Here is a 24743-nt window from a genome sequence, read left to right on the forward strand (position 1 = left end):
GTGCTAGAGCGGTGAAAACACGTCAGATGTGTTCAGCTCGACGATACGGATCGACTGATATGCAACATGACCCTTTTCGGTCAGGTCATGACCTTGACCTGAGGTCAAATTTTCAAAATGACCTTTCAAGGTCAACAAATAGTTCATTCGACGCGTCTCGACGAGAGGAACACGATGCTGGCAAAAGTAATGTCATGGCGCTTATGAGTCAAAAGTTATTGACGAAAAAACGTTTTTCGTAAAAACGGCTATTTTTGGAGTTTTTGCCCTCTAGAGGCTAAACCGTTGACCTGAGCTCAAATCTGAGAACATTACTCAGAAAGGTCTGTAAAAGGGCTATCGAATGCGCTTTTCCGCGGCGCTGTAGCTCTATCGGTTCCCGAGATAGCCGTTGGCAGTTTCCAAAATGTTGAAATAGTCAACATTTTACCTTTGGTGACCTCTGGTGACCTGACCTTTGACCTGACCCAAAAAATGACCGAAGTGTTTTCGTCCTTATTTTTGACGCTCTTTCGATTGCCGCTTACCGCGTGTCGCTACGTGGCCCAGGAGCCGAGTTAGACGGGGGCGTGAAAACGCCCCCCCCCCCCCCAGCACTCGGCGGAAAGTTCAGGCCACCAGCACGGCGCGGGTTAAAGGTAGTGTGCCACCTTTGAAAGATTTCCCATTTTATTTTTCCTAGGATAAGAAGCTTCTGTTTTTACCTAATATCGCAAAAAAAAAAATCAAAAATGGGCCTGGAATAGTGCCTTTTTCGCTTAAAAGTTTTTCGGTTTTTAGATATGTATAACAACTGTAGTGGGCTCACCTGCAAACAGGCGTCGGGCAACAATCGCGAATGCGGCGCACTTGTGACAATAAGCAAAGGTCATTATAGTGTTACGACCATACGACGTACGGGAATGAGTTATCAGCTGTCTAATCGTAGACAACACAATGTCGAGCCTTAAACTGTAAGCCCGTATTGGTATTGTTTCTTTTATTTGGCTGTCGAACATTATTTATGGTTTGAAATATGATTTTATGTAAAATAATTGATATGAAAAAGCCGTCTTATAAGTTATGACCCCATTTCACCACACGCAAGTGGCAGAAATGACAATGATCAGCTGACGCATTTTTCTTGGCCGAAGTCAGAGCGCGCGGCCCGACGCACCACGCGTATTTGGAAATTCCGACCTCGACGAGCATCAGAAGCCACCTAACAGGCGTGTTCGAAACCGCAGGAGATGATGATGAACGGGTTTATCGAAACTTGATTGGATGAGCATATCGGTAATAGCGATTTCAGTGTGTGCATTTATTGTTCATAGTGGTGTGAAATGTGGTTGGGGTACGACCGACAACCCGTCGGGGCGAATTTCGCACTGGGGTACTCAAAATTTGAAGAATTTAAGACGTTTCCATGAGTTTTGAAGGTAGGGATAAGTTCTAAAAATCCGGTTCTCCTTATCTGGGCCATTAACTCCATACGGTCCAAGAAAGCTGGCACACTACCTTTAACATTCCGCCTACCTATGGCAATGCGCCAGACTGGAAAACATCCATACACTAGCTGGACGCCCGTGAGACCCTCATGCGCCGAAACTCGACACAAGCAATTTTGAGCTGAAATTTCTGCATCACTTACCCTGAATGAGTTGGGTGCCTATTTGTGCCGAAATAATCCACTTTTACAAAAAGCGCGTGTGCACTGTGCACATCTACTGACCAAGGCTATATCAACCAGGGGTGTTCCGGTGCCTCGGACGCTCACCCCTGTTTGAGCGTCTGAATTAGTTGATGTTCCAATAAAAACCCAATACCACAACACGCGTCATGGCACAGGACATACATACTCGGCATATGTGTCTTTTCCAATCTGGGCAATACATGTATAGAAATGAATCATTTTTACGATTGGCCCCGGCCTCCGAGCTATAGGTCCGCAAGTGTTGCAGCTAGTTCATTTAATTTCAAACCAACCTATCACTACTGCGCCAATTTCTATTTGAATTAAAACCATTTTCCCCTGCATTGACACTGCCTTAAGCGCAAAATGAAATATGTAGGGTTGCTATGTTCATCATTTCTTGCCTTCACTCATCCTCTTCACTCATCTCACACTAAAAAAAACTTCTACAAAAATTTCCTAGCTTCAACACAAGAATTGGAAACATATTTAACAACGTTAAAAACAAACACAAAATTACATTCACACTGTCTGCCGCAGCGCGCAAGTCATGTTTCCCGGCCGAGATCACGCAAAAAACGATGAAAAGTTCAAATAATTGAACTTTTTATAGGTACGAGATTTCCGAGTTTGCGTGACATCGTCATGCGTTTTACCGAGATTTCCTTAAAATCGGTACGGAATTTGCAAGTTGTCGTGTTTTGCGTGACATCGTTCCCAGTGTAGCTTGCCCAATGTTGAGCAATGATGCGAACTTTTTTTTCGGGAACGATTTCCCGCAAAAACCGATGTCTCGGATAAAACGCACGGAAAAAACGCGTAGTGGAGCCCGGCCTTTAGGTGGCTTCTGATGCTCGTCGAGGTCGGAATTTCCAAATACGCGTGGTGCGTCGGGCCGCGCGCTCTGACTTCGGCCAAGAAAAATGCGTCAGCTGATCATTGTCATTTCTGCCACTTGCGTGTGGTGTAATGGGGTCATAACTTAAGAGACGGCTGTTTCATATCAATTATTTTACATAAAATCATATTTCAAACCACAAATTAATGTTCGACAGCCAAATTTAAGAAACAATACCAATACAGGCTTACAGTTTAAGGCTCGACATTGTGTTGTCTACGATTAGACAGCTGATAACTCATTCCCGTACGTCGTATGGTCGTAACACTATAATGACCTTTGCTTATTGTCACAAGTGCGCCGCATTCGCGATTGTTGCCCGACGCCTGTTTGCAGGTGAGCCCACTACAGTTGTTATACATATCTAAAAACCGATAAACTTTTAGGCGAAAAAGGCACTATTCCAGGCCCATTTTTGATTTTTTGCGATATTAGGTAAAAACAGAAGCTTCTTATCCTAGGAAAAATAAAACGGAAAATCTTTCAAAGGTGGCACACTACCTTTAAGCACTTTCTGCACCGGCGGCTACGGGGTGCGCTCCCTCGGGAGCAGCGTGCCGCTCCAAGGCCCAAGGGAGCAGCCCGCATGAGATGAAGGTGCCTGTTCAGCCCGGAGTGGGGGTTGCGGCGTGGACGGTGGAGAAGAAGGATTTCAGCACCCTGAGGGTGAAAACGACGGACGGTGTTGTTGCCTCTAAAAGCAGCCATTTTATAACACCGGAACTGCTGGGCTGGCCGAGACAAAACATCTCCAGTCGATTCACCGTACCATATAAGATTTCACCAACCGTTTCGAATATGGTGACCTCAGGTGGCCTCAATGATCTTGAAGGTCACCTGAGCGTTTTTTTTTTAAATCCAATAGCCACTCTATAACTCAGGAACTACTGGGCCTATAGAGGCGAAAAGCTCAGCAGTCGATTCTCCATATACGATTTCACTAGCCGTATGGTCTCGATTAGGCCAGCAATAGGTACCCTAAAGATCGGTTAGGACGGCCCACCAACAGGTATCTGGTATGCTAACGAGTAACGAGGCTGCATTTATTATCTGCGAGTAACAGTATCCGGCGATTTGATAGGTCTTACCGCCTTCGTGTAGGCATATGTGTAGTTTATTTATTGTGATATTTTTATTTGGTCGTCACTCATAAACAGCTCAGATGAAGAATTGCCCGAACGAGAACTGTCAAGAAATAATGAATAGGCGTAAAGTCACACGGCAGCCAGCAGCCGTGTATTTATGGTACCTAAGCCAAACGCTGCCTTCCATATCTTTCCTCTCCAGCGGCCAGCCCGCCCGTTTCGACGCTACTCGACGTCGGCGGCGTGGCTGCCGAGCGGCGCGCTCCTACCGAACACCTTCCGCACCAGGTCGGCGCCGAATGGGCCGTACACGAACAGGGCACGCGACGGGTAGTCGAGCTGGCGCAGGCAGCCCAGCGTGGACACGGTCATAGTGGCGCCACCGCAGACGAGCAGCCGGCAGCGGCCGCTGCCCGGCGGCGGGAGGTGACGCTGCAGCATGGCGCCGTCCAGGAAGCCCTCCTCGCCATCCCAGTGCTCGGGCGCGTCGCTGAGGCTGAACACCACGCGCAGTCGGGGGTCGGCGGCGGCCAGCGCGCTCAGCTCCGTCTCGAAGAGCAGCTCGTCGCGCCGCTCGGCGTGGTAGAGCAGCGTGACGCGCGTGGTGTCGGCCCGGTCGGCGGCCACGCTGCGCACCAGCTGCACGCACGGCGTCACCCCGGCGCCGGAGGCCAGCAGCACCAGGTGCTCCAGACAGCCCGGACGGTACTCGAAGCCGCCGCACGGACCACGCGCCGCGATGGTGTCGCCGGTGCGCATGCCGCGTAGGTGCGCAGACAGGAGGCCGCTGGTCTCACGGCGCACCACCAGCTCCACGACGTCGGCACCCGGTCGTGAGACGGGCGACAAGTACCGCTCTTGCGCCGACTGGCCCTCCGACTGCACACGCACCTGAATATACTGGCCTGGCAGACAGCCGTGGTGTCCAGCACCGGCCGAAAACCGGAACCGGTAGGAGTCCATGTGCGGCGTGAGCTGGCGACACTCCAGCAGCACCAGGTCTGTGTAGGTGTCCGGGTGTAGGCCGGCCGGCACCTTCGCACCATCCACCACCAGCGGCTCGGACACGTAGGTCGGCGGCCGCGTGTGGAACGGGTTCTCAAAGTCTGAGTCCTGGTAGTCGCTCTGCTTGGCGTCGTGCGCGCCGGGCCGATCCATCTCTGCCTCCCGCAGAAGCCGCCGGCCCAGCTCCTCCTTCTCGTCTTGCGTCATCTTGTCGAGCTCGTGGTGAACGGCGCGTCGGTTGACGGTCTGCTCCCACAGATCGAGGCTCTCCGGGCCGAGTAGCGCCACCTGTCCCACCAGCTGTCGCACCACCTCGTTGCTGGGCGCCATCAGCCAGCCGGCCTTGGCGTCTCTTAGCAGCCGCTCCAGGCCGAGCTCCTCCTTGTAACCGGCGCCGCCGCAGGCCTGCAGCATGCGGTCCGACACCGTCCACACGTTCTGCGCGGCGGCCGTCTTCAGCTGGAAGCCCCACAGCGCGAAGGCTGCGTACGGCCGGAAGTCCGTGTCGGCGAAGCGGCTCCAGTCGGCGTTGCCGGTCGCGGCGTCCATGGCCGCCGCCGCGGAGGCCACTGCCAGTCGACTGGTATTGGTGCTGCACACGCCGCCGCCAAAGTAGTCCTGGATCACCGGGTAGTCGCACACCCGCAGACCGACGTCGCCGTGGGTCTTGCGCGTCACGTGCTTCTTGGCGACGTCCAGGCAGGCCATGGCGATACCGTTCCACACGCTGGCTGTCAGCAGGAGGAACAGGATGGCGCCGTCGTCGTTGTTGATCTGGCCCTGACCGTCCTCGCCGATCTGCCGGTCGCGGTTCAGCACGCCGTCCACGATCATCGGACCGGACATGTTGCCGTGCATGCCGAGCGCGCGCCAGTCGTCCGAGTTGGCGCGCACTTCGTCGCCCATGACCAGGTAGTGGGTGTAGCGGGTGTAGTCGCCGGGCTCCCGGGTCGGACTGCTGACCTGTACCATGTACCAGTCGGCGTGGCCGGCCGACGTCACCCAGGAGCAGAACTTCGTCAGGCGCACGCGATCCCCGTCCAGGAAGCGCGACTTTGTGGCGATGTTGTACCAGAAGTGTCCACCGGAGGCCGGATCGCTGTGCACGGTGGTGCCCACCAGTCGGTCACGGTCCAGGCGCGAGAGCAGGTCGCGCAGCGTGTCGTTGCGGTGGTGGCTGCGCAGCAGGATGCCGCACGCGGCCAGGTGCATGGTGTAGACGAGCGCCGTGCTGGGGCAGCCGTAGCGGGCCAGCGTCTCGAGCACCATGGCGGCACAGGCGTGGCTCTCGCCGAGGCCGCCCAGCTCGCGCGGCACGAGCAGACCGAGCAGGCGCAACTCAGCCAGCGCTGACAGCGATCGGCGCGGGTAGGTGTATGTCTGGTCGCAGTGCAGCGCGTGCGGCCGGATGCGCTCGCGGCACAGCTCAATCAGCTGGCTCCGCAACTCCTTCTGAGACTCGGTGAGCGTCCAGTCAGGGTCCAGTTCGGTGCCCAGGCCCCAGAACGGCCGCGAGCCCCATCGCTTCCCTTCGGCCGCCGGCGGCTGCTCGGACTCGGCCGGCGGCTTCTCGGACTCGACGGTCGACATGATAAAGGTGGCTTGGCTCCTGGCTCCTTTGCTGTCCACTTAGACTCCAGTGGCTGTGGGCACACAGCTCGAATGAATTCCGACCCAGCCTCGAGCGGATATGCTCAGACAGCGTCTGCTGTGTGCTACGGCTCAAGGAAGCTCAGGCTAATCCTGAGCAACAACTGTAGTAAAACGACACTCGAGACAATAAAAACCCAGGGTAAGGATCGTGTCTGTGCCCTTTAAAAGCCAGCCATCCGAACTCCGAAGCCAAGAACATACATTCAAATTTCCCATATCCCAACATTTTTTAGAACATACAGATTAGCTCGTAGCTGGTGTGATAATAAAACCCACGATCGTTCGGCTGTGTTGTCGCTGTCTGCGACCTTGTTTATGCTCTCGGATAGGGATGATCGGGTTGAAATGCGAAAAAGTCGGGGAGTCTGAGTTGTTTTAGCATGTAAAACAATTGTCAAAACTCACGCAAGCCGTATTATATAACAATTGTAATGTGTCAATGGTCGTACACAGTTGCTTCACTTTCGAACGTCTGGCGGTGACCCTCTCGAACCCTTTTCTGCTCTCTGTCTATCCTGTCTCACCTGTGCAGCTCGGTATCCGAGGCCTGGACCTCGATACGTTGGGGTGCGTCTGGAGCGTGAGGACGGAGCTCCGAATCGATCCGCCGTCGCCCGCCGAGTGTCGGTCCGCGGTCACAGGGGCGTCGGCACAGGCCGTCAGCGACCCAACGGCGAGGCCAGGACCCCGGGCGTAATAATAAAACAAAGGTGACTTGCAAGAAACATCCCAGTTACAAAAAGTAATCGTTTATTTGTAATATTATACCAGTAATGGCCGCACAGTGTTGGTCTTTCGAATACCCGTGAACGTATGTTTGCACAGGAAACACTCTGAATTTGGGTAGTTCTTGTTCGGTAGGTACGTACCGGTTAATTGCATTATATCGGACTTCGCTGAATCGTTTTTATGCACTGATTTACTTTCGTCCTTTTCCATGACTAACGCGTGCAGCGAGTTTTTACGCGCGATGAATTAAATCGGCCTCGTATGTTGTATTGTGTTCGGTCCCTTTCCGACTCTATTGCGACTGGTTGGTTACTAACAAAGCCCTATTCGTTCCGAACACTGCGCTGCTGAGCTCTCCGCTCCATCTTTTCACGTTTAAATGTCCACCGCGTCTGGCGGTACTGAGTCCGCCCCTGTGGGCTCGGCCGGCGACGGTATACACGGTACGCAGGATATTTGTTATTATTAGGTGGTGCAGGGCGGGAGAGCAGCGGCCCAGTCCCCGTCAGGCGGATGACCGCTCCTCTCTGACCCCATCACTGTTTGTCCGGGACGTGCAGCAGCCCTGCATCCGCTCATCTGGTCTTATAGTACCGCATGCACCCGCGCCTGAACACAAACCTTCATGTATCTGTTACACCGGAGTCCTATAAATAGCCCCTGTCGGACGAAAGTTCTGATGGATTTTCATGTCTGATGTCGTCCTCAGTTACCTGGTGCTTCTATAAGCAAGAAGATTGATTAATCATTCCAACCGCGTTGGAGGTTCCATGGCATCGAATTTCGAGTAAAAAATCAAATAATTCACATGCCTATAGCTTTTTCACTAAAATCTCAACAGCTTTGACCTAAGCAATGGTTTAGCCTTAGAGGGTAAAATGTGAAATTAATATTTTTGTGGAAAAATGCTTTAAGTTCGGAATGCTAACTTCGGAAAAAGCCCGCATGATATTGCCTTTACCGGCGTCGAGCATCGTGTTTCGTTTTTCAAAACGCATTAAATCAAATAGATAGAGGTACCTTGGCCTAAAAAAAGTTAGCTTGAAAAATTTATTTCAGGTCAAGGTGATAACCTGGCCGGAAAACATTCAAAACATTGAATCAAACATCACCTAGGAGTTAGGACCTTAAAATTGGGTATCATCGGCTTCCTCTCGTCACGGGCAGCACGCTCGTTATTTTCTGCGAAGCTCTAGCTCGATCAGAGGCGAAACGGCAAGGGGGTCCGTTGGACCCCTCTTTTTACGTTCGCGTCTGGCAAAACACCAATACGGGCGAGGGTTAATATGAGCATCAATTTGAATACAATCATTACCTCATCAACTGCTGAAACTTTCCAAACAATCATTCAGTCGGTGCGGCTATGTCCAGCACTATTATTCATGAAGGTTAGCTCGATTGTCATGACCTGACCTCATGATATGACCTCCTTGAATGACCTGTGTGTGAAATTTCAACATGAGCGAAAAAATATTTAACGCTGTTCTATTACATATATGTAAAACATACTTACCCCGGTTCCAGTGGTTCGCTAGTGCCGTGCCATGTCACAACATCAGTCGATTGGCGTTCTAGCTTCATGGAGCAGGCATACATAATTGAGAATGGTTAACAAATTCTAACATAGGTATGCGACTAATAAATGGGTAACGTTTAGTGACGATGTGGCGTTAAGATAAACGTGTTCCGTGACTTAGATGGCAGAACATTGAAATGCCGGTAACCAGAGCCCAGTTGCGAGTCGCCCTGGGGCTCGACATCGTGAGCAGCTTTCTGAGGGGATTAAATGGTGTGCGGTTGGTGAGCTCATTTGCAATGCTCTCTTGGGAGTTGGCTATTGAGTAGAATGGATCGGCAAGCCGCAATCGGATATATAACGGCGCTAAACTGGGGTTCTAAATTATCCATTAGCTCATCGACACTAATCGTGAACAAAAACAAACGTCGGGTTCACAGACGTTATCATTTAATGACGTTACGTCTGTGATAGGTAGGTTCTGTGCAGTGTGCATGACATGCAGGTGCACAGCAGTGCAAATAATGACCCTTTTTTAGACTACAGGCTGTATCTCTGATGCCTGTTTACACAGCGTTACTAATGGAAGCCGGTTTATGTCATTCGATTTTTATCCGAATGGACCTCAACAGGAGACATCAATGGTCAAGCACTTTTCCAGAAGCGAAACTAATGTTGCCGCCCTACTGCGGACTTGTCCAGTGAAAGCAAGGATAATTTGACTGTAGAGTGCGATATAGAAATTAAAGTACCATTCAACGGTGCATTATGAATTATTAGCTGAAATAATTACCGCGTCTAAAATTTGGACTGAAAACACAACAAAAAGACAATGCATGACCTGTCCCTAATAACCACAATAAAGATAGTAGTTAGTTACCTCCCGGGTATCTATTCTCAATGCTACTTTTGGATTTAATTTGTAGCACTGACCCACCAATCGTCATTTTGCATTCATCATTCACCATATTCGTTCCATTCAGGATGCACCAGTTTTATCTTATCGATCAATTCACATACACTGTAAAAAAAAATGTCACGAGCCAATTCTATGACAAGGAGTGGGTTACACGGTCGTCCATTGTACCTTGCTGTTATATATAGGGACATCCCTAGTGAAAAAATCCTTAAGGACAGTCCTATGTATTTCTTCAGGACGATCCTTAACAAAATCCTTGTACGAAATTGATACACAATCCTTAAGGATTTTGTTAGAAATTCCTTAAGGATTTTGTTAGAAATTCCTTAAGGATTCTGCGGAAAATCCGTAAGGATTTTTAGCTAAATCCTTAAGGATCTCTAGCAATGTCTTTAAGGACATTGGTAATAATCTTTAAGGACTTTGTGTTTTTTTTCCTTAAAGATTGGTAGCAAAATCTTTAAGGATCTTGGCGACAATCCTCAAGGATTTTGAGGCTATTCCTTAATGAATGATATATAAATCCGTAAGGATCAAACCCTAGCAAACACATTTGTACGGTCTCTGAAGCTATATTTTTTACTTGAAATAAGCACATTTAGCCATTTTTCATTGCCAGGAATGGAGCAGCCGCCAACCACAGGCGACCGGGTATACATATATGGAGCTCCAGGCATTCGCAGGTTGCAGCTGAGGCTCCGAGAAATATAAGCCGAGGACTTCCAAAAAAAAACATATTTACAGGAAGATAAGTCTACACTTTTTCGAGTCAGCCACGCTTCAGATATTATCACGTCAAACGTCCTCGGCCGCCGCTCCTACGCCATCCACATTCTACACATCTTGAGCGGTTGAGTCGCCCGTCGCCTGTCGAGTCTCGCATCCTGCGTTCCTGTAACAAGGCGGATATTCCTATGTAATAACAGTAATATACTGATCAACAATACCTACTCAAAGGCTCACGAATTCTACTCTTAGGCTTAGACTGTAGTCCCAGCCAAAGAATATTGGTGAGCCTTTGAGTAAATTCAGTTCAGTCATTTCCAGCTTAGATGCCTGTGTATGTTCATTTAGCAATGCATCACATATGCACCTACGTCCTACTACCCTGAATCCATTCTATTATATTTACCTGGGCCTCGTTCCAAGGCATGGCGCTAAAAGACGCTACCGGTAGTACTTTCATTTGCCGCAGCCAAATGAATGAGGACGACGATCGCCATTAATTGAAATGAACGTTTCAGCGCCGGTTTTTTTTTTATCTATCAATGTAATAACTAGGATCAATTATTTCATTGATACACAGCATGGCAGAAACTTACATGGCCCGAAGAGGAGACGGCAGACGGCACAACACACTCAACAGACTCGTCCGCATCCCGCGAGCGGCGGCGGCACAATGCGACAGGGGGACGCGCGGTCTCCCCTCTTGCCGGAGGCGAGGATCAGACCGCCCGCTGCCGCCCGTACAGTCTTTGAAACGGTCAGCGGTCGCTAAATTCCAGTCGGTACGGTCTCTGAAAGAGCACAGCGCAAACGCTGTGGCACCGGTGACACTGAGGCCATGCGATACATGCATACTGTGGCACTTGGTTGAGATACCAATAGGTACTTTTTATCAGAACTATTCGTCTATCCGATTTGGAGTCTGGATGAACCCAGCGTGGACATTTAGGTCACCATCCCAGCTAAATATTAATTCTGAGTTAAGGTAGCCAAATTGTTATCCCTGGCTCACAATCACCGGTTTTGGCGCGCAATATCGAGAAATGCCATAAATCGAAAATATTTAATTTCAAAGTTGCAGCACAAAAGTGGGGGCAAGCTGCTCCCACTGCCCCCTCGCCTCCCGGTTCCCGCGCCTATGATGATAACGAACGCTGCTTTGGTCCGTCACAAAGTTTTTACATGCCGTATATTAACGGATACGGAGCACGGAATAATACTAGGGATGATTCAATCACTCCATAATGATTGACGTACTGGCTGCATCGGCTATCCTGAAGGATTAAGCGACACTAGCAAGTAGCAATTTCTTTACGGAATACTGAGCGATCCTTAAGGATACCAAACATCGCCCTAAAATCCTTACGGATCGGCGAATGCGTCCTTAAGGATTCTAGAAGGTCCGTAGAATCCTTAAGGATTTCATATCTGATCCATATGGGTCCTTATGGATCCTTAAGGATTGTGGGGATTCTGGCGAAATCCTTAAGGACTTTTTCACTAGGGATTATCAGCCTGAGGGTTGTTAGTTAAAGAGTGGCCTCGTGAAACAATTGGTTACAAATGGTAACCTAATAACTTAAATGCTTCCCTAACACCCCTTCCTGCTGATCAACAGATTTCGCGCTGTGTCGGAAAACTACGCATAGTCTCATAATTAAATCCGCCAGAAGCTTGTTGCATGCTAGTTACATGCGTGTTTCATTATCGTGTCATATTATTATTATGTCGGCTAATGAGGCACCGCCCTGCACGTGCTTTAAATATAATCCTGCGCACACGCCACCTAGTCGGATACTCATCATCGGACTAGTCCTGGTAAGGTTTTCGTGTTGCCGAATGAGGCGAAACGACTTTGATTCGGTAGTGCCTCATAAATCCCTGCTACGGTGACCAGCGACGAGTCTGAGACTGCTTCTAAAACGCGTCCTTCACTTCCGGCGCGGGGCCGTCATTTCCGGCCGCCATTGTTCAGTTCTGCGGCTGCCGGCGGTTGGTGCGGTTGTGTTGTGGCACGGTGCGTTGTGAAGTTCTCGGGCTGGGATATTTCGAAGGTACGTTATATTGTATGATATTTACGTAGCAATGGGGGACATTTTATTTATTTTGTAATATTCTGAACACATGTTGCGTCATAGAATTCACCCCTTGACCGTTGTGGGCCACTGTTTTGTTTGAATTCCGACTGTTGGAAGACGGACTTTCTTTCAGTTGCTGTCTAGCCTTTTTTCCAAATGTGTAAGCTACACATATTGCCTCACATTGATTTATCTTATACAAAAGTCAGTTGATGTAGATAATAAAGCCATCCTCACTGATATTTTAAAATCAGCAGTAATTTTCTTTTCTGTTTGCAGAGTTGCTTAAAGTTGTGGGAGACTGAGGCATGAAGGTATACCGGAAGCCAGCGATATTTCTGTTGGTAAGCCTCGCCCAGAAAAAAAACTTGCTTGAATCTGCAAAGTATGGCAAATATTTGATGGACTGCACAGTGAACAATGTACGTGACATGACAGGATCAACTTGCTCACTCGCCTGTTGTAAGTGCCGTTGCGTCAAAGCCCGTGGAAGTGCTCGATCGTGTCTCATGCAACCGTATTATTTTGTGAATGTTATTGGTGTTGACTCAAATCAGCTTTTGCACCACTCCGCTATGATATTGTAATATGTATATATTTAGATATTTTGTATCGTATGCTAATAAGTAATAAACGTTATTTTTGTGTATGTTTTTTTGTAACGTGGCTGGCACGCTGTCGTGGCTGTCGTTGGCCGGGTCGTCCACCAGTCGGAGGGGCGGCTGGGGGAGAAGGAGGGGGGGGGGGGGGTGACGCAATTGAGCTAGTATTACTACTGTGCAGCAATAGCAGGCGCTAGCTGGTTGGGTTACCAGGCGAGTCCTGCTAAGGAGCCTAATCGGCGTACCGATCTGCTGGTTTTGCCCTCGTTTTCAAACGAGGTACCGAATAACGAAACGAGGGGCTGACACGGGGGTGCTCGGTTTATGAGGCGTGGGCTTGTCATTTACTAACGAAACAAGCTTGTACCCTCTTACTAGCTAAATATGAGGCGATTTTTACACGTCGCTGCATGCTCATTTTTGCGCCAGCGGTTTTCCTATACAAGGGGCTTGTAAGATTTTTTTTTACAGTGTAGTGCACGTCACATGACATTTGACAACGCTCATGCCGCTCATTTCCCGTGCCTGGCTCCACAATGCAACACTAGTGTCTGACACAATGTTCTGACACGCCTTGGCCGCTGGCTGGACACGTTTGGCCAGCTATAAACTCGTTCCAGTCATCTAGACCGTGCATGTCCCATTCCAGGCCCCTGAACTTCCCCAGCTGGTCCCAGGGTACCAGCTCCGGGCGCACGGCCGCCAGCTCGAAGCGGGCCACCTGAGCCGGTGCCACCGTGACGTTTTGTCGATGCTGCTTCAGAAGCTCCAGCATTTTGGGCACGATTCGGCCGTAGCGCGGGTCCGACTCGGGTATGGGGTCACGCTCTGCAGGGTCGGTGGTCAGCTCGTATAAGCGCGGCGTTGGCAACCAGAGCACGTCCTCGCCGTAGCAGGAGCAGAGGCCATCTTGCACGCCGCAGTGCTCGACCTCCGGGTCGGGGTACCGCGGCACCGCCAGCCGCAGCTTGTAGACGGCTCCCAGCTCCGTCTCGGGCGCGTACCGCACGGCGTGGATGTCGTCGCCGCAGTAGTGCGCTAGGAACCGGTGCGTGGGGGCGTCGCTGCGCCCCTCGAGCAGAGGCAGCATGCTGACCCCGTCCAGGACGGTGTCCTCGTCTCCGTCGTCGACGCCGGCGGCGTCCAGCAGCGTGGGCAGCAGGTCCATGGCGCTGGTCGGCACGTCCACCGCCCTGCCGGCCGGGATCCTGCCTGGCCAACGTACCATCGCCGGCACCCGGATGCCGCCCTCGGCGCCACCCTGGCCCTTCCCGCCGGCGAAGGGCGCGTTGGTGCCGCCCTCGCGCTGTCCGTCCCGGCCAACCAGCTCCAGGTGCGCGCCATGGTCCGAGGCGAAGTAGACCAGCGTGTTGTCGGCCACGCCCGCCTCCTGGAGCGTGTCCAGCAGCTGGCCGACCGCCCAGTCCATTTCTAGCACGTTGTCCGCGTAACGAGAGTGGCCGGACGCGTTCGCAAACACTGGCGCCGTGAACAGCGGCGTGTGCGGGTGCAGGAACGAGTGCACCAGCAGGAACGGGGCGTCCCCGCGCGCCGCCTGGCCGCGGATGAAGCGCTGCGACTCGTCCAGCAGACGCTGGGTCAGGCCGACCAGCTGGTACGGCCACGACTTGATCTCACCGTTCCGCACCAGCATGTGATTGAGAAACTTGTCCATGACAAGTGTGTGGCCCCACCACTCGCGGCGTGGTGTTGCGTCATAGTACGTCGCACGAGTCATGTCCAACCAGAGGTGCCACAGCTTGGTGGCTGAAGGCCGTTCGCAGCTGCCCTTAGAGCCGTCACCGGCCTCTGCTCCGGCCCTCAGCACCTCAGACAGCACGTGCTTCACAAACGGACCATCCCTCTCTCGGCGCGACGGCGGGTCGACGTCCTCTTCCTCTTGCAGCGTCAGCGGCAGCCCGAAGAACGTCTGGAAGCCGTGCTCGCGCGGCCCGTGGCACTGGTCGTCCCAGACGCGGCACGACCAGCCCTGGTGCCACTTGCCGACGAACTGTGTGCGATAGCCGGCGTCCTGCAGCCGTCGGCCGAAGGTCCGCTCCGTCTGCGGCAGGCCGCCGGCGCCGAACACGTTGCGCACGACCGGCGGGCCTCCGCGGGACTCCTGCATGCCGGTGCGGACCGGGTAGCGGCCGGTGAGCAGCGCCGTCCGGCTGGGCGCGCACACGGCCGCCGCCGCCACGTGGTGGGTCAGCCGCGCGCCAGACGCCGCCAGACGGTCCAGGTGAGACGTGCTGAACGACCGGTTACCGAAACAGCTGAGGTCGCCGTACCCCAGATCGTCGGCCAGCAGCACTACAATGTTGGGCCGATCCCCGGCCAAACTTGATGACCAGCACAACAGTGCTGAGGCCGTTATCAATAGCAACATTTTCATTATTGATTCATTGACCAGGTTTAACGTTGACAGGCGAAGAAATCGCCGCACTTCCCGTTGAGAAATTCAGCCAATCTTGAAAGAAGGAAAAACAAACAGGCGTGTTAGTGATGAAGTCGTTCACAAAAAAAAAAAAATACAAGCGGAGCCACTGAAATAACCACAAAGCTGTTATGTTTGTGAGACTTCACATCCTAAGAAAAATGCAACGACGACATGGCGAAATCTTGAAGTTTAGGCCGGTGCGTGGCATGAGTGCCTGACATTGTCAAGGACGCTGAATTAATCAGTCAAGTACAATTTGTTCAGCGGATCCGGTCGGGCTGTGAAAGCGGCACTAGGGAATGTGTCTCCTGTCCGGCAGACCAGCCACGCAGGTGTGTTTTGTCTGGCGGCCGGCGTGGTACGCCGAACTCTGAGCGACGGACAACTTTTTATCGCGGTTACCGGCGCGGCGTGTAACAATCGTGTACAGGATGTCCGCAGTTCTTTGGTCCATCAATAACTTTTACTCTCTCATGAACGGGTCTGAGGCTACATAGATTGCCACAGCGGATATCCGTCCTCTCGTAACAGAAAAATCGATTCTAACTATGCAACACAAAGGCAAACAAAACACGACTTGGACTGTAGCCAACGGGCAACGAGCAATTACACGGGCACGTTGTATGCGATGCAACGGCGAGTGTAACCTACAACCAGCTTCATTTCTTCGGTCACTGCTCTCCAACACGAACCAGCGCACGCACAAACTGGCGGACAACACCGCAGACACACCGGCACGGCGGCCGAAACAGCTTTCAGCGGACCACTCGAGTCTCCACCACAGCCTGCGAGGCCGGGCACCCCCAACAACAGCTGACTGCGGGCCCAAGGTCACAGATCTGAGAGCCGCGAGCCCGCCTCCTCGTGCCCAATACCAACAAGCAGACGGGCGACGGCGCAATAGATAGGGCGCACTCAACAGCGGTCTTTGACACAAAGATAACGTTACGTCTGCTGGTTACATTTAACCCTCGCCGGACCTTTTGCCTTTCTACAATTACATACACGCCAGCCGAGGGGAAGGGTTGATACGACCCCCCTCGCCGTTTCGCCCCTGAATCCTGATGGAGCTAGAGCCTCGCGGAAAAAAAACGAGCGTGTGCGCCGTTACGAGACGCAGCGACTGGTACTCGATTTTAACTCATTTAAGGTCTCAGGTTAACCGGTGACATCTGAGGCCAGGTCAAGTGACCCAAGGCACGGGCTCGGTTTTTGATAAATAACTGCAGTCTGCAATAAACGGCCGTAGAGCCTCGATTTTGGCGTCATCGTGATCACCTTGTTCAGGTGCATCGAATGGCATACTTTTTGTTCGGATGAGGTCAACTTAAGGTGTGACCTTCTTTGGTCAAGGTCAGGTCAGGTCAGAGCCCCTAGGTCACGAAGCTGGTGGAAAGAGGTCATATCGCATATCATTCGATTCGGCAGGTCTTTCTGAGTCCATTAGTGGCTTTTCCTTCCAACTCACTAGCTCAATTGGATCGGGAGTTATTGACGAAAAACTCATATGACCCGGGCCTTCGTGCCTCGTGGGTTATAACTTTATAGGCAATGTGGCAAAGAACGTCCAAAGGAAAACCTGACTTTTCCATGACCTCTGGCATACTGACCTTCGGCCTGACTCAACAAAGACAAAAATGTTTCGTGCATAGTTTTTGACGACCCTTCGAACCAGCTTCGAACATGCCACTTAGGTACTGCTGAGTGCTGATAGCTGGCTGGCCGAGGAGCCGACGTAGAGGAAGTGTTGCTAATTGCCCCGGCAGCGCCGTTCCGATCACGGAGCTGCCGCAGCGTATAGCGCACTCCGTGCAGTCGCGCACCGCGGCCGCCGCGCCGGGCCGAAAAACTGGCCCGCTGCCGTTCCCCGTCGGAGGGGCGCCTCTCGAAAGTGAATGATAACTGGTTGCTACATATAAGCCAGCCGTGGTCTAGACACGCACAGTGAAACACCGAGCGCCTGGTCATGAAGCTGCTGGGAAAGGTATGACTGTGCTGGAGCTACATTGTTTCGTTTTAGTTCACTGAAGACCGTTTATAATGTTTACTCACTCATGTTTTACATTCATCTTATATTATCTATGTATGCCGTCGTTCCTTTTTTGCTACCGCAGCGTTTCTTATTCTTATTGCTTTAAAAGCATTTTATCGTTGCATTGATTTGTTTATTCATCCATCCATTCATTTATGTACCTACTATTTCTTTCATTCAACGTTCAGGCGAATCGGTACAAACATGCTAATTGATTCAACGACAAAAGCACGCAGGAATTGAATTGCTGATTCGTGGCCTTCTGTTACAAACAACGTAACACACCGTGACAGTCCGTAACTGTCAGTTGCGGTATAAATGTGAACCCTGTGACGGGGTAGTGAGTGTAAGCTACCGGCCGCGGTACGACGGTTCAGAGCAAGCGGGGCTATATGATACAGAGTTTTCAGTCGGTCTGTAAGGCCGTGTAACGGACGATTCGTGACGCCTATAGTGATGAGCGGGTCGTTCGATCGGTCCGTGACGCCCTGTGATCGTTGGGTCTTGTTACAGACGCCGCCTCTACTGCTGCTGCTGGCTGCTGCCGCCGCCGACACAGGTCACCAGCGGAACCACGGAACCATCGGCAGCACGTTCGTCAACACGGTCCGTACTCGGGGCGGAGCGCCCGGCTACGGTGGCTTCTCGGGCGCCCGGCCGGCCTCCTCCGCGCAGCGTGATTTCAACGGCGTGGCCAGCGAGTATACGCTGACTAACGGCCAGTACGCCCTCGCAGCGGCCGACTACAGCGGTAACGGGCTCAGCGGACAGTCCGGCGGCTTCACCAGAGCAACTGGAGGGGCACGGGGCGGCCACAGGCCGGCCGGGCTCAACAACGTCAACGGAGGATACAATGGATTCGGTCGGAACGGGGGCGGGTTTACCAGAGCTAACAATGGATATACACCATTAGCATCTGGGTTTACAGGACAAGGCCAGGGCAGTTTCAGGCCGGGCGCGGGGTATAACGGGAACGCAGCTGGATTCGGCGGCACCGGGGCGACATTCGGCGGCTCCGGGCCGGCGTTCGGCAGCTCCGGGGCGACGTTTGGTAGCGCCGGGGCGACGTTCGGCAACTCTAGACCCTCATTCGGTGGTTCCGGACCCTCGTTCGGCGGCTCCGGAGTGCCGGGGGTCTCCGCAGGGGGCGGGTCGTTCCGCGGAGCTCACGTCGGGGGCCACTCGGCCTATGGCGGGTACAGTGTGCCGGGTAGCGGCGGCTCGGCAGGCTCCAGCAACCCCTACCTGAACCTGGAGGCGCTGCTGGGTGGCCATGGTGATGGACTGGACGCGGAGGGCGGTGGAGGTCGGTTCGGGCGCGATTCGAGCCGGTTCGCTGGCCGACCTCACATCGGAGGTCACACGCCGTTCGGCGGATACAGTCCGCCGGGCACTTACGGACGGGAGAGGGACCAGGAGGCCGCCGACGAGTCGGACCAATAGCGTCACCAGCAGACCTTTTGTTGTTGTTAAATACAGAATGTTGTGTTTTATATGTCAGTACTTGTAATGAATAAATGTTTTTTATGGACATATTCACCTTTCATAACAATATTTTTTTGAGTGAGGTCATGTGTGACGTGACCCGTGTCTAGTGCCCTGACATTTCCTGGTGGGGTCAAGGTTTTGCGGAGAAGTGAGATGTGGCATGAATTTCGATTTGTGTCTTAGTCGCAGGGCTGCGGAGTCGATGGATTTTAGGGTGACTCCGACTCCGGCTCCGGCTTAAAAAATCGACTCCGACTCCGACTCCAACTTCGACTCCGACTCCGGATGGTTCTATTAAAACCAGTAAAACGCCTTTTGGGCGAAGAACGAGCGAGCGAGATAGTGAGCCCTGCACGTGCGCAAGGGCGAGAGGGTACTTCCAACGGGCTTGTGCAAAGCACCCTTCTAACCGGTCGCTAGCGGTGTGCCAGATTTGAACGCAATCGGCCCAGCCGTTCCTGAGATCTGGAAGCGGCATTCTGCTTGTGCGCACGTGCAAAAGAGGTCCAAACTGACTTCTGCACGGCACCCTACTAACTGGTCCCCAACCGTGTACCAAATTTGAGCGCAATCGGCCCAGCCGTTCTCGAGATCTGGGAGCGCCCCCTGCACGTGCGCACGTGCAGTAGCACCCTAACCGCAACACATGGGAATGCATTGCCTGGTGGGTGCCTACCTGTATGCCAAGTTTCAGCGAAATCGCCCCAGTAATTACCGAGTTATTAAAATGGGAACAAATTTGGCACCTATTCCTTTTTCATTTTGCACGTGCAGTGGGGGTCCCTCACATAGATCAAGAATATCCGACCTTTGGTAGAAGGGATGCAGCTACCCTACAAAAATTACCGCAAGACAATCGCCCAAGCGGCTGCTGAGATATGGGCCTCTCAAAATCACTACTTTTGCAAAACAGCTTGAACACCCTTGACTTTTCACGTGGCACGTGCCACGACGGTCACTGAGATGCATCAAAAGTAGTCAATTACGGGGTAGAAGGAATGGGGCTTACCCAGCAAAAAAGACCGCAGGCCAATCGGTCCAGCGGTTGCTGAGATATAAGCCTCTCAAAAGCGTTACAGGCCGGGCCGGGCCGAGCCGCTCATACTGAGATTTTTCCGTTATCATCATCATCATCATCATATTTATTTGACATCCTTTGAGGACAAAACTTACTAGCTGCCATGACTCGGCGCTGTTGCTGTCCATCAGCCAGCTGAGCGAGTCCGCAAGGCCACACTCGGGCCTGGGCGTGTGCACCCAGTCTCCGTGTATATGACCGCTGGCAGCCTCCAGTACCCTCATGAAGTTTCCCCCACATAGCGACATTAGATGGCACACAATAGAAGCAGATGTTTCCGCGAATCTCGCATTGGTCGCCAACTGGGCCAGGCTACTCACCAGCACACAACGGAGGCGGTGCTGGCCACGAAAAGCGTTTTGAGTAGCGCGAAAAATAGACCGCCGAACGAGAGCTTGTACACTTGGGATGCGAAGTGCCGCCATTAGTGCGGAGTGGTGGGCAGTGCGCGGTAGGCGTAGCGCGCTTTTGACCGCCGAGGCTTGCCAGCCTTCGAGGCGAGCAATATCTCCAGAGCTTAAAAAACAGACCTCACATCCATAAATCAGAACAGGAGCGACAATCATCCGCCATAGAAATGCCTTATCAACAGCGGAGAGGTGCTGATTAAACATGCCGGCCGGCGTTAGGCCAAAGAACGCACCCCTGCTCCGCTGAATTCGGGCAGTCACCTGATCGGCACCGTGTAGCTGGGAGCGCAGCTCAACACCCAAGTGTGTGGTTTCCTGTCGGTGCTTCAGGATCTGTCCACATAGCTGCCACTGAGGCGTCCGAGAGAGGAACTCGGCCCCGAATATAAAGCTGTGACTCTTGGTCAAGCTTTGGTTCACATGTACAAAATCTATCCTCCACAACACTGAGAAGGAGGAGACGATATGAAGCATTGATTGAAGATCGCGTGCGCTACTAGACATAATCAGAATATCATCAGCATATGCAACTGCTGGGATATGGTGGCCATACAGCGTGGCGCCCAAGCGACAGTCATCGAGCTGTTGGATGAGCGGGTATAAAAACATATTGGTGAGGCACGGCGATAAAAGCGCACCCTGTCTCACTCCTATTGAAAAGACTCACTCCGCTCGCTGCGCTCGCTCGCTCGTAATCAATACCATGATATTGAATTTCATAATGGAGACGTTTTATCTTGCCTGAAACGATCCCTTGTGCGTTCCAACTTCCAAGGCTTTACGTTGCAAATATGCGTTAAAAATAACATGCAGAATTACAACGCAGGTTCTTGGGAAATGGGAATCCACTGTCTTCTGCTTGTCTCGCTGAAAACGTTCGTCCACAACAGCAAAATGACATTTTTTCGACAAAATCTTATTTCGAGCGTAGTATCGTCAATCATATATAGGTGCAGTGCATGACGTTGAGCCACGCAGCGTTAACTCCAACTCCGACTCCGGGCAAAACTGTCGACTCCGACCGACTCCAACTCCGACTCCGACTCCGACTCCGCAGCCCTGCTTAGTCGATGGTGTTACACGTAGTGCGTACACTTATGCACTGTAAAAGGCTCAAAAAGCTCCCCGGGACGCTGAGAATTCCGAGACGTCCAACGAAATCGTCCAGCGCTTAACCGTTTACTGTTCAGGATCCTGGCACTGAGAACAGTGGAGGGAGAATTACTGTCCGATCGTGGAGCGGGACTGCTCTAGAGAATGCTGCTGTCCGGTTCTGAAGCAGGGTCTAAAGAGCGCTGCTGACCGGTGACCGGCCCTGAAGCGGCGCTGCTCTAGAGGGCGCTGCGGCCCTGACCTGGCGCTCGCCGTAGAGGGCGTTGAGCGCTCGCTGGTGCTCCATCAATCGGGTGCCACCGGCATTAGAGAAAATCAAAACACCAGGGCCTCCTCTAACATACCCACTGGGTGGGCAAATGCCTACCCAGTCACCACAATTGCCCACCCAGTGGCGTCGATTTGCCCACCCAGAAGCAAATGCAAAAATAAAGGTCCGGCCAGACGTCCGGTAGGAACTACCACTTCGGTTTCCCGGAAAAAAAAAACTTGCTAGCAGCCAGTGCCCCAGCCCCCAATCACTGCAGTGCAAGTTATTTTTTTTTACAATGGATGCATGTGAATGCAGGGGCGGTAGCAGACTTGGCGTTTGGGGGTGGGGGCAACTTGGCAACTTTGCCAACTCTCGGAGGGGGGGGGGGGGCGGTGCTAGCTTACAGAGGCCCATGGCCATAGCGGCCTCAAAGACCCGTATGGAACCCCAGAGGCCGATGTGGGCTCTCAGAGGCCAGTGCGTGACGCCTTAAGGTGTAAGCCATGGGTCCCCAGCCAGACAACAAAATAGGGCCATCAGAGACCTTATAGGCTGATTAGGGACTAAATAGGGCCTCAATTTGGAGCCATCAGAGGCAAATGTGGGCCTCAGATATCAGTGTGAGACCCTTATAAGACTGACATTGGTCCTCAGAGACCGGCATCGATCCTTCAGAAGCCAGTACGGGGCCCTCAGAGGCACAAAAGGGTCAGTCTTGGATCTCAGAGGCAGAAAATAGGCCATCAGCAACCGGTGTGGGACCTTTAGAGGTCGGTTTGTGCCCTCAGAGGCCAGTTTAAGGCCCTCAGAGACCATTACAGGGCCTGAAAATGGCAGTTTGAGGCCATCAGAGGCCGACTTAGGCTCTCAAAGGCTAATGCGGGTCCTTGAGGCAAGGATGGGACCCTCAGGGGTCAGTGTGGCACCCACTCCGCGTTCAGGAAATCGCATGCGAGAACCTATTCAAATACATTGTAATTCTTCCCGCATCAATCGCATCCGGGAGGTGCGTGCGATTGATGCGAGCGTGCTTCCATGTATTTGAATAGGCTCTCGCATGCGATTTCCTGACTGCGGAAAGAGTCTGTTTCAGACACGCTTGGGCTGGTGTTGGACCCCAGAGTCCAGATAAGGCCAATTTGAGCCCTCAGAGCCGATGCAGGTCCTTAACCCGGCAGTTGCTGGGGTATTTCGCCACCCACCGTTTGCTGGGGGGGGGGGGGGGGGGCGTTAAACGCCCCCAGCCGATAACTCGAGAACCAATAGGCGCAGCGAAACGGACGACGCGGCAAACGAAAGAACGCGACGAGACGCTTCAGATGAGTACTTCAAAGTTGAATTTTGAGGTCACAGGTCGGGTCAAGGTCAGGTCAAACACCTGAAATCGGACTTTCAGTAGCATGGACTTCAGGACTTCACAATGGGCGCCTCCCGTCATAAACTCTGTCAAAACGGTGCACAATCCATCATATAAGGCCTACAAGAGTGTCAGCTCCATGTAGGGGTCAGTCAAGCATAGGTCAGGGTCAAGGTCAGGTCAACCGGGTAGACACATATCGCCGAAAATCAAAACTGATATTCGCAGCCTGTGACACATGTTTTATGGGTAATTTGGGGCGTAGAACACGATGGTGACATTCATTTTATCATATGTGTACGTGTTTGGGTCAAAAAGTTCAAATTAAGAAATACATGTATCATGGTCGTGAAGTAGTCATGAGAAATTGCCAAGATTCAGTTCAAGATTTTGGAAAATGCGGAACGATAATCAATAATCAAAGATAACCATTTGATTGTTCATGGTATTGGCAGTCTAATGGCGTTTACGGCATGTCTGTATGTCTATTCTGTGATTTTATATGATTTTTTGAACATATAACGTTTTTGGTCGAAAACCAAGAAATCATGACGTCACTGAAACCTCGATATCTCAAAAATTTTCCGGCCGATTTTTTTGAAATTTTGTCACAATAAACGTCAAGCAATTCCCTAGAGGCACCCAAAATTTGGCGTGCCTGCGGCGCGCCGTTTTTTTTTTTTTTTGCTATGGCCCAGCGAAAAAAGTGTTAAAAGTTTAACGCCCCCCCAGCAACTCGGGGGGTAACCCTCGCCCGTATAGGGGGGAGTCGAACGGACCCCCCTCGATTTTTTGCGAATAACTCGCGACCTGTGACCTCTTTTCCGTGACCATGTTTGGCCGAAATCGCGATTCGGCGTATGTCTGCTCGCATTAGCCGCGCGTTTGCAAGCTTGTCGTGATTTCAAACGTTCAAACATGTGATTTGATGTTGCTCCCATACATAAGGGTGGGTGTCAAGGTCACCTGAAGGTCAGGTCACGTCATTGACCTTTGGTGACCTCGGGTGACCTCGGTTCACGTTTTCGAGTTTTTTCGTGTTCTAGGCTAGTTTTTTATCTGAATTCGAATTTAGCAACCATTTGAACATTTACGAAGTAGTTTTGGTGCCTTCGTAACATGTTACGAAGCTGTCAGAGGCGGTTGACACGTAATACGAATACCCGTCACAACCCCTACCGGTTGACCTGACCTGACCTGACCCGACCTGGTCTAAATGGCATGCTTAAAACATCATCTCTGATCAAAACTAACACGATATTCGTGATCAGCACCCCGGAAAACCACATAGCAGCCACACTTTACGACTTTCTAACAGGTCCCGATTTTCCCGGTTTTCGGGTCATTGACCTGACCTGGAAGGTCACTCGATGACCTAGGACCTTAAAATTGGGTATCATCGGCTTCCTCTCGTAACGGGCAACACGCTCGTTTTTTCCGTGAAGCTCTAGCTCGATCAGGGGCGAAACGGCAAGGGAGGTCCAACGCCCCCCCCCCCCCTATACGAGTACCTACGTTCGCGGCTGGAAAAACACCAATACAGGGGATGGTTAAAGGCCGGCATCGGGTCTTCAGAATCCAGTGCGGGGCCCTCAGAGGCTAATATGGGCCTTTACAGGCCAGCATGGGGCCTCAGAGGTCAGTGTGGGACCCTCAAAGACCGGCATGGGCCAGCAGGGTAGCGCGCTA

General features: G+C 52.1%; 3 protein-coding genes and 1 long non-coding RNA gene across 6 annotated transcripts; 1 reads left to right on the forward strand and 3 right to left on the reverse strand.

Annotated features, from left to right (window-relative positions):
- Window positions 1–3687: 3687 nt before the first annotated feature.
- Window positions 3688–6955, reverse strand: LOC122381286. Its single transcript, XM_043365289.1, has 2 exons — window positions 6838–6955; window positions 3688–6303 (listed from the first exon to the last, which is right to left on the reverse strand). The coding sequence occupies exon 2, from the start codon at window positions 6248–6250 to the stop codon at window positions 3881–3883; it is 2370 nt and encodes a 789-aa protein (XP_043221224.1). The 5' UTR covers window positions 6251–6303; window positions 6838–6955; the 3' UTR covers window positions 3688–3880.
- A 3282-nt stretch (window positions 6956–10237) lies between these two features.
- On the reverse strand, window positions 10238–11128 carry LOC122381287. Its single transcript, XR_006256510.1, has 2 exons — window positions 10800–11128; window positions 10238–10369 (listed from the first exon to the last, which is right to left on the reverse strand). It is a non-coding gene; the product is annotated as an uncharacterized LOC122381287 (long non-coding RNA).
- A 2199-nt stretch (window positions 11129–13327) lies between these two features.
- On the reverse strand, window positions 13328–16114 carry LOC122381288 (arylsulfatase H-like). Of its 3 annotated transcripts, none has more exons than XM_043365292.1 (2): window positions 16056–16114; window positions 13328–15353 (listed from the first exon to the last, which is right to left on the reverse strand). In XM_043365292.1, the coding sequence occupies exon 2, from the start codon at window positions 15276–15278 to the stop codon at window positions 13428–13430; it is 1851 nt and encodes a 616-aa protein (XP_043221227.1). In that variant the 5' UTR covers window positions 15279–15353; window positions 16056–16114; the 3' UTR covers window positions 13328–13427. The 3 variants fall into 3 exon arrangements, with proteins under 3 accessions (XP_043221227.1, XP_043221226.1, XP_043221225.1); XM_043365291.1 differs by having other exon boundaries at window positions 16028–16114; XM_043365290.1 differs by having other exon boundaries at window positions 15975–16114.
- A 1175-nt stretch (window positions 16115–17289) lies between these two features.
- On the forward strand, window positions 17290–18798 carry LOC122381279 (keratin, type I cytoskeletal 9-like). The gene is made up of 2 exons (XM_043365269.1): window positions 17290–17307; window positions 17869–18798. The coding sequence occupies exons 1-2, from the start codon at window positions 17290–17292 to the stop codon at window positions 18796–18798; spliced, it is 948 nt and encodes a 315-aa protein (XP_043221204.1).
- The last annotated feature ends 5945 nt before the right edge of the window (window positions 18799–24743 follow it).

The sequence above is a fragment of the Amphibalanus amphitrite genome, unplaced genomic scaffold (assembly GCF_019059575.1).
Source record: "Amphibalanus amphitrite isolate SeventyFive unplaced genomic scaffold, NRLGWU_Aamphi_draft 000117F_arrow, whole genome shotgun sequence".
In the NCBI taxonomy this organism is placed as follows: Eukaryota; Metazoa; Arthropoda; class Thecostraca; order Balanomorpha; family Balanidae; genus Amphibalanus; species Amphibalanus amphitrite.

What these genes read in the sequence shown, in the direction of transcription:
- LOC122381286 (XM_043365289.1), bottom strand. Translation starts at nt 6,250, where the DNA reads ATGTCGACCGTCGAGTCCGAGAAGCCGCCGGCCGAGTCCGAGCAGCCG.
- LOC122381288 (XM_043365292.1), bottom strand. Translation starts at nt 15,278, where the DNA reads ATGAAAATGTTGCTATTGATAACGGCCTCAGCACTGTTGTGCTGGTCA.